The 9,354-nt window shown below is 47.0% G+C and overlaps 1 protein-coding gene across 1 annotated transcript; it reads right to left on the reverse strand.

The window, feature by feature from the left end:
* Window positions 1-1,929: 1,929 nt before the first annotated feature.
* LOC135410660 (interleukin-17F-like) lies at window positions 1,930-5,579 on the reverse strand. Its single transcript, XM_064647373.1, has 3 exons — window positions 5,197-5,579; window positions 4,100-4,311; window positions 1,930-2,784 (listed from the first exon to the last, which is right to left on the reverse strand). Exons 1-3 carry the CDS (start codon window positions 5,221-5,223, stop codon window positions 2,547-2,549), a joined length of 477 nt encoding a protein of 158 aa, XP_064503443.1. The 5' UTR covers window positions 5,224-5,579; the 3' UTR covers window positions 1,930-2,546.
* Window positions 5,580-9,354: the final 3,775 nt, after the last annotated feature.

Here is a 9,354-nt window from a genome sequence, read left to right on the forward strand (position 1 = left end):
ACAGAATCACAGAATCGTTTGGGTTGGAAGGTACCTCAAAGATCATTCTAGTTCCAACCCTCAAATTAATAGATTGCTGGAAATGAAAGCCAGCACCTTAAATATAACCAGGCTCGTGTTTACAACCAGCTGCACTCTAAGAATGATGCCATTAGAAGAAAACAGCAGCCGATGCTCGTTCTGTTTAGAAACAGTCCCCACATGCCTCCCTGAGAGGTGTGTGGTTTGCAGTTGGTAGCTCTGGCTGCAAAACCTCATGACCCACAGGTGAGACTTCCTTAATTAGCTACTTGTGTATTTTCTTGATTAGATACTTCATCATTCATCCAGGTAGGATGACTCTTAGGGTAAGGTGATGGATATTTGGGAGTATCAGCACAGGAGAGTACACCCATTCAGCTGCCATGAACCTTGACATGCAATGTCAAAGCAATTATGACTGAGAGATAGTGAGTAGTTTTCTCTCTGAAAAACAAGTGAGGACAACCCCACGAGGTGGGTTTATTGAGAGGGAAAGAAATAGGTCAGGAACAAGAACAAGGTTACGATTTCCTGGTCAGTGGTTACTGTAAGAGCAGAGCTGGGGATACACGAGAACGAGCAGAAAACGCCTCCAGGGGTTTGCTCTGCACTACATGGTGAGTTTGGTGGTCATAACGAAACAGCTGCTGCCACAAATGAGTACAAATGCCTGTAACTGAGTGAGACTGTAATGGACTGTCGAACCAGCTCCTAGCAACCCACAGGGCAGAGAATACACCTGATTCGGCAGAAAAGCACCAAAGGAATCATCACAGAATCATAGAATGGTTTGGGTTAGAAGAGACCTTAAAGATCATCTAGTTCCAAACCCCCTTGCCATGGGCAGGGAAACTTTCCACTAGACCAGCTTGCTCTAGGTCGAGGCCTTGAGTGGTTTAGACCCAACAACTCACCTGGCCTACTCTGGGGAGGATCTAATTTTAAGTGGTTTCTGTGCAGTCAAAATGAAATATGAGAATGCATTCACACAGGTTTGCCCTGATTTAAATGCAGGGGAAAAAGGAAATAGAGGCTTAAAGCCTCCACCAACAGAAATCAAAGTCAGAGGTCTGAGAGTCTGGCTCGGCTCTGGGTAAAAGATGAAGTAATGTCAAAAAAAAGCAACATTGCAGCAATTTGATAAAATAATAAATAGTTATAGAATCACAGAATATCCTGAATTGGAAGGGACACACAAGGAGCATCGAGTCCAGCTCCTGAACAGTGAGTCCTTTCAGTCTCTGCTCCTTGTGCAGCTAAGGGAGAGAAAGGGCAATTCTCCCTTTCCTAAAGTAAGACATCCCAGCTCAGCAGACAATCCTGCCCTGCAGGTACAATTCCTCATTCCCTTGATGGGGAGGGATCCTCTTCCACCACACCAATCCCAGCACCTATTATTTAGCTGGCTAAAGATCAGCAAGATGAAGCCATCTTGTATTTCCTTGCATTCCTGCTCAGCCAGCCATCCAGTTGGTGGAGAAGGGTGCTTGTCAGGATGACTTCTTGTCTGGAAGACGATAGGACAGGCCTTTCCCAGTTCTCATGAAACAGGTTCCCAAATTCCAGCTGCAGCCTTGCAATGTGATATCTCCCATCTCATTTCCCACCATCCCCAGAGACCATCCCCAAGGTCTGGAGAACCTGGCTCCATTGCCATCTCCCCCAGTGTCGCCTATAGAACCTCCCTTTACTCCTTTCAGCCTCTTTTTTTGCATCTTTTCATCTATTTAGGCCGCAAATTCTCTTCTGCTCACTCTTACTCATATCACTGTACCGGAAAATGCCTGATCTTTGCTGAAATCTCTTGGTGCTACTGCAGCACAAACCCATTCTCTGTGTCTGCTTTCATTTCGAGCTACCACAAAACAATTCTTTTTAAATAAAATATGATTTTTTATTCAGCAGATAAGTTATTGAATAAATACAGGTTAAAATTATCCTTTTTTTTTGTACTCTGAGCACACACAAAGCCATAAATACAATCATAAATAGAAGACATAAATAGAATTATAAATATTTGATTGACACAGATAATATCTTAGTAAGCAGAGGTGGACAGAGAAGGGAAAGGGGTAGGGGATGAGTAAGGGAAGGAGAAGGTGCAAGAGGAGGAATTTTTTATGGCAGTGCTGGTAGGTATGTATTCATTAGGGCAACTTACTGCCAAGGACAACTTTTGAAAATATAACTCCTTTGACTCACCAAACTGATAAAAACTACAATGAAAAATAAATTCAAAAAAGCACTGCTTTACCCTCTCACTGCTTGGGGTCACAAACAAAGCTTTTTCTCCATCCTTCTCCCTCCCCTCCATCACCAGCTACCGGCAATTCCCATTCTAAAATCCATCAAGCAACAACAGCTGAATCATGAGGTAATTTCAAGAGGTAATTTGTTCAGATTTGGAAAGGGCAATGTCGTGTTGAATTCCTGGGATTCGCGGTGGGCAACTGTGGGATTTCACCAGAGGGGTGTCTGTAGGATTTCTTGCTTCTTCCCAGTGTGGCCTGCCCTAATAATTCCTCCTAGGAGTGGTGGTGGATGACTGGAGTGACGCAGGTGCAGCCCACGGTGATGACCTTCTTCTCCAGGCGGTAGGTGGGCTGGCAGCCCTGCTGCTCCCGCCGCAGGACCAGGATCTCCTGCTTGATGGGGACGGAGTTGAGGCTGTGGTCCTCCTGCCCCAGGGGGCTCACACAGCCAGAGAGGCGGCACTGGGCGTCAGCAATCACCTGGGGGAAGCGGTTGGGATCCTTGTCGAGCCTGGGGACGGGCACACAAAAAGGGATTTATGTCTTTGCACAGCACGGGTTGGCAGGATCTTCTTGTTTATCTCCATGGAAGCACCTTACTGTTCACCTGTGCATCCTCACCTGGGCAAATAATTTCCCTGTCCTCAACATTTTTTAGAATTATTTCCTAGAAATGGAATCAGTTTTGGGAGGGTAATACTGCTGTATCATTCTTTGGGAATTGGGCATGGAGAGGAGTTGAGTCAAATACAGAACTGATTGCAATTGCACAATTCATTTTTTTAATGGTTTTTAAAATGGTTTTAATTTCAGAATTCAGAAACTTCTTTCAGTTTGGAAAATTTAGAATTACAATGGACTGACATCATTCTTTTCCCAGAGGAATAATTAGTTTCATCATCATTTCAACCCGATGCAGTGCTATGGGCTAGAGGCAGATTGGCTGGAAAGCTGGAAAAGGACATGAGGGTGCTGGCTGACAGTGGCTGAACATGAGCCAGGTGTGCCCAGATGGTCAAGAAGGCCAGTGGCACCTGAGCTGTATCAGCAATAGTGTGGCAGCAGGGCCAGGGCACTGCCCATCCCTGTGCTTGCACTGCTGGAGCACCTCCAGTGCTGGGGGCAGCTCTGGGCCCCACAGACAAGAGAGACATTGAGGGGCTGGAGCGTGTCCAGGGAAGGGAACAGAGCTGGGGAAGGATCTGGAGCACCAGTAGCAGCTGAGGGAGCGGGGGGGGCTCAGCCTGGAGAAAAGGAGGCTCAGAGGGGACCTTCTCTATCTCTCTGACTCTCCAACAGGAGGGTGGAGCCAGGTAGAGATTGGGCTCTGCTCCCAAGGAACACGTGACAAGAGGAAAAGGCCTCAAGTGATGCCAGGAGCGGTTTAGATTGGATATAAGGAAAAATTTCTTCCCCAAAAGGGTTGACCAGCCCTAACACAGCTGCCCAGAGCAGTTGTGGAATCACCATCCCTGAAGGGGTTTAAAAGCTGTATAGATGTGATACCTGGGGACATGGTTTAGTGGTGGCTCTAGCAGTGCTGGGGAATGGTTGGACTTGATGATCTTAGAGGTATTTTCCAACCTAAAGGGTTCTGTGATTGACACAGGCTGACAAGATGATTAGAAACCTTTCCAGTGAAGTCCCTTTGCACTTCAGTTGGTCTTGGAGAAATCTCACACAACATCAAAAATCAGCATATGTCAAGAAGTGTTTGCAATATTTACAGGACTCTGGGCATATGCTGAGAAACAGCCATCATTTACCCCCAAAAAATCCTCTTTGTACACAGACATCACAATTTAGATAACAAGTAAACAGTTTACCTGTAATCCCAAGGAGCGAGAGATCGGTTCCTGATATCATGGACCATCCTAAAGGCATGATGTGACTTGCTGATACGAATGTTGACTTCCACTGCTGTGGGGAATTTGAGATCCTTTTGGTTCAGGCAATCTTCACTCAGCCTCACAGAGGCACTGGCCTTTCTGGAACTTACAGTGAGTGCTAGAACCAGCACCAAAACCAGTGATCTGAACTGAGAGAGAGGAAAATTGTCTTAGTTCTGTCCAGGCAAGAAAGGGAGAGCAGAAAAAGCCAAGTCTTGACTTGACTGGACCATCAATGGACTATCTTCATACTTATATTTGGGTGAGACGGGCCAGCATGAACAAACAGCACAACACCGCAAATAAAACTCATCAGAACAGGCGCTTAAATCTGATTTAAATTCTGATTCATAGTTGGCTTTGCACCAAGAAGAGCATCCCTCAAACAAGCTGCAAAAGGTCCTCCTCCACAGTCACACAGCACTGTCTTATGATCTACAAAGGAGGGTAAGGACTGAGCTGACCTTGCGCCTTAGAAATCCAGCAAGAAATCCAATTTCTCAGGACAGTAAAGACTGGCCACCCTCATCAGCTGGAAATAACCCTTTTCCGAAGGAAATCTGAGATTCTCAGGCCATCTCCAGTAGAGAGAGCTTTAGTGACTCACAGAGTCATAGAATATCCTGAGTTGGAAGGGACCCACAAGGATCATCAAATCCAACTCCCAAAAAGAAGACAAAATAAATGAAGAGGTTTTAAGGAAATCACAGGAGCTGATTGTGCTGCAAATGCTATTCAGGTTGAAATTTAAATTCATAGACAGTCACTGAAATTTCAGCAATTTTTATAGCATGTTATCTGACAAAAGGACTGTCTCCCCCAAGTGCTGATAACTAAGAGATAAATAAATCATAAATAGTCCACCATATCCTTGTCACTCAAACATCAAACACAGCTGCATCAGACGGAATCAGCATCCCATTCAGCTCCCACCAGGACCAAAAGGGTTTCTTGTAGAAATCACAGGACCTGTACTCTGCTTTCTCTCTTGCAGAAAATATTTCTTAACCCTTATATTAAATGTAAGTACTTACCACAGCAGTGTAGCTGGAAAAAGCCATGGCAACCTCTCTGCTGCTTTGGGCGGATATACAGGGTGACAAGGCACGAGAGTTCTTCTCTGAGGCCCCTTCCACCTGCTTGTGTCTCAAAGACAGTTGTGATCTCCTTTTTATAGCAAAGTTCAGCCACTACCACCCTTTCCATTGCAGCACAGCTGCCTTACCTGACCTGAGGTTAAGAGCTGAATATTTCATTTTCTAGCCCACTTCCTTCCATCTACCCCCAAAAAGGGGAGGGCAGACACTATCACCAGAATCCCAAATTAGCCAATACTATTTCTTCAGGCAGATAAAGAGATAAGGAAAGAAAAAGAGCAAAAAAAAATTGTTCAGGCAGCTTTTTTACTGCCTCCCACCCCCTCTTTCTAGTAATAATGTTCTTTCACCACAAATACATGTGTGGATGCACTTCCACGTGCCTCACACAAACCAGACGGCAGAGATGAGCAAGCTGCAAAGCCAGGCACCCAGCAAGGCTTTCAAAATGAGGACAGCACGTGGGACTTCACCATTTAACTTCCCTTGGCCCCAGCTGCACAATTCATCCCCACCTGGTCTTGGGGTTCCCTCTGTCTTGCAAGAACAGAGCAGGGGAAGAATAGGAGCTACAGGGAGCTCCCTCCTGGGAGACCTCAGAGCACCAGGACCTGGGATGTCTCTCCCTTTCACTGCTGAGGTTCTGTGTTGACATGCTCTGGAGAGCTCCACAAAAAGCTCTGCTCTCTTTGAAAGGCCCTGTAAGGGCCCTGAGGGCACTGATCACCCCTGATGGCCTCAACCACCATCAGCAGGGCCCCCATTCCAGATCAGCTTTGACTCCAGTGCCTGCCTGAGCTATGCTGTCAGAATGCTGCTTTCCTGTCCCTTCTCTGGCCTTGCCAACTGGGTGGACCTTGGAGCAGCATTTCTGCTGGATGGACTCCTTGGACATTCATGGTGGGGAATGGAGCTGAGGAAGGGGCTGGAGCACCAGGGGCAGCTGAGGGAGCTAGAGGGGCTCAGCCTGGAGAAAAGGAGGCTCAGGGGGGACCTTCTCCCTCTCTGCAACTCCCTGACAGGAGAGTGTGGCCAGGTGCGGGTCAGGCTCTGCTCCCAGGCAATATGTGACAGGACAAGAGGACATAGTCTCAAGCTATGCCAGGGGAAGTTTAGGTTGTACGTTAGCAAGAATTTCTTCTCAAAAAGGGTAATTAGACATTGGAATGGGCTTCCCAGGGAAGTGGTGGAGTCCCCATCCCTGGAGGTGTTCAAGGAAAGACTGGACGTGGCACTCAGTGCTCTGGTGTGGTTGACAAGGTGGGAATTGGTCAGAGGCTGAACTTGATGATCTGAGAGGTCTCTGCAGAGAAAAGCCCTGAGAGAAATGTTTCCCAAAGCCATGTAGCCCAGCTAGAAGTAGAGGACTGAAGTGTAGGACTCTTCACCCCAATTCATTTTCAGTCCTCCAGGAAATCAACAGATTCATTACATTTTTGGTCCTACAGAAAATCAGAATCCTCTTACAAATCTGTGTAATTTTCCAGTGAGAAGGGACTAGTCTGGTCTGAATAATACCAGCAGAAATCTCCATCAACTGATGCTTTATATCACTGCAGGATGTTGTCATGATTTTGTGGTCTGAATCAACTCTCAGCTCAGAGACCGGAGACTCTTCTCACATAAATTTTTCACATTTCAGGTTACTATGTTTACCTGAAGTAACACAAATCCTGTGACACATGTTCCTATTCTGACTATTCTATGTATCCACCAGCGCATCTACTGAGATCCGACACTGAGCACTGAAGACCAAAAGAGGGGAGAATTACCAGAAATCCACCTTTTTTAACCCAGAATCTGACCTCCTTTTTTTCCCCCGAATGCTCATTGTGAAAGGAAAGGGCATTGTCATGAAAAATGGGTTGGATTGTGCAGGAACAGGGTTAAGTGGAAACTGTTACCTGTGATGAAGCAATGACGTCGTCACGCCAAACACCAGGTTATGAGCCCCCATCACCACTTTCCACTTACAACTTGTGCCTTCAGCAGCCTGTAAATTCAGCAGGGATTCCCTCTTTGACACGAAATTTCCTATGATTGAACTTGTCTTTCACTGAAGTTCACTGAAAATTTGATTGAAAGGGGTCACCGAACACGAATCATTAGAAGGGAGGAAAAATACTCGTATTCATGGAATCGCAGAATGGTTTGGGTTGGAAGGGACCTTATAGATCATCCAGTTCCACCCTCCTGCCTTGGGCAGGGACACCTTCCACTATCCCAGGTTGCTTCAAGACCCATCCAACCTGCCCTGGAAGACTTCCAGGGATGGGGTAGCCACAGTTTCTCTGGGCAACCTGTGCCAGGGCCTCACCAACTCCACAGGGAAGAATTTTTTCCTTAAATTAGGAATATATAGTTATCTCAAAAAGCTGTTCGCTCCCACACATTGCAGCCTTGGAGCAGGGATTGGGACTTGGAAATAAACTATAAAATTTTAATTTCACTTAAAAGAATTCTTCTACTCTTGAGTTACTATAAGGAAACCCCACTGTTTGCACTGCAGGATTTGTTACACGCAGGTTCAAGTTTTCACAGCACTTCAGGCATAAGAAATGCCTCATTTCAGGTTGGGCTTCGACTACAGAATCACAGAATAGTTTAGGTTGGGAGGGACCTTAAAGCTCACCTCATTCCAAGCCTCTGCCAGGGGCAGGGATATCTTTCACCAGATCAGGTTGCTCAGAGGACCTTCTGTAGCCTGCAGCAGCAAAGGGTTGGGGTTGCAGCCTCTGAAAGCTCTGGATGTCAGGATTGAATGAATATTTCAGGGTGAGGTGGCTGCAACACAGGGCAGGGCTTGTACCTCCAGCAGCTTGCTCCTGCCTCTCTGGCCACCCCAGATTTTACCCTTCTGACGTGTGACACCACAAGATCACCTTCTGGTTTAGAGCTCTGACCAATCACATCCACGCAGGAGTTACTCTGGGCATGGTTTGCTTACAGGGCTTTATCACACCAGCAAGATTCATGGCCAAGTGCAGACCAGAGCCAAGAGATGTGAACAGAAAATACCAAAATTTGAGGGGAAATGGGGCTGCCAGGTGTGCCACAGGTACCACCAGTGGAAACCTCTGCATGGGAATGTTGCTCCAGCACAACAGTGACCACAGCTCTGTGTTAGAGCTGTGGGACCTCAGAGAGGACCAGTGGCACCTCTGGGCTCCCTCCACAGGTCAAGGACAAACCTCATTTTCGGCTGTCACCCCCTGAGCCTTCATCATGCTTTGGTCAGAGCTGTGGGATGAGTGGGAGGCAGGGCTTACATGATGCTGATGGTGCTGGTGTGGGGAATTCACTCCTAATCCCTGCAGTCTGTGTTCACCTGTCCTGCAGCAGGGAGATAAATAGCAGGGTTGATTTCTAGAATCAATAACCCTGCAGAGAGGAGGTGGACTAAGGGTTTGAGAAATACAATACTAAGGTACAATGTGACAAGGCCCATGAAGATGCTCTAAGGGCTGGAGCACCTCTGCTATGGAGACAGGGTGGGAGATCTAGGGTTGTTCAGCCTGGAGAAGGCTCCAGGGAGACCTTAGAGCCCCATCCAGTGCTTAAAAGGGCTCCAAGAAAGTTGAAGAGAGACTTTCAACAAGGGCTTGGTGGGACAGGACAAGGCAGAAAGGCTTCCCACTGCCAGAGGGAAGGGTTAGGTTAGATATTAGGAAGAAAATCTTGTCTGTGAGGGTGGCGAGGCCCTGACAAAAGTTGCCCAAAGAAGCTGTGGCTGCCCCATCCCTGGAAGTGTTCCAGGCCAGGTTGGACAGGGCTTGGATAGTGGAAGGTGGCCCTGCCCATTGGACAGGGACAGTTAGACTAGATGAGCTTTAAGGTCCTTTCCAACATAAATCATTCTAGGATTATATAAAATAAGGTGCCAGGGAAGTCCTGGGTGCTGGACCAAGCCCATGGCAGGACAGATTGGCTGGTTGGTGGGTGAGGCATGAGGGTAGCAATGGGCAGGCTTTATGTCAGGTCAAAACAAGGGTCAGGGCCAGAGCTGTAGCTCCTCTTCTCCATCCCATGCAGAAGGGACGAGACAAGGGAAATTATTAGGGACACAACTTGAAAGGAGGTGACAAGGAACACACA

Source organism: Pseudopipra pipra, chromosome 3 (genome assembly GCF_036250125.1).
Source record: "Pseudopipra pipra isolate bDixPip1 chromosome 3, bDixPip1.hap1, whole genome shotgun sequence".
In the NCBI taxonomy this organism is placed as follows: Eukaryota; Metazoa; Chordata; class Aves; order Passeriformes; family Pipridae; genus Pseudopipra; species Pseudopipra pipra.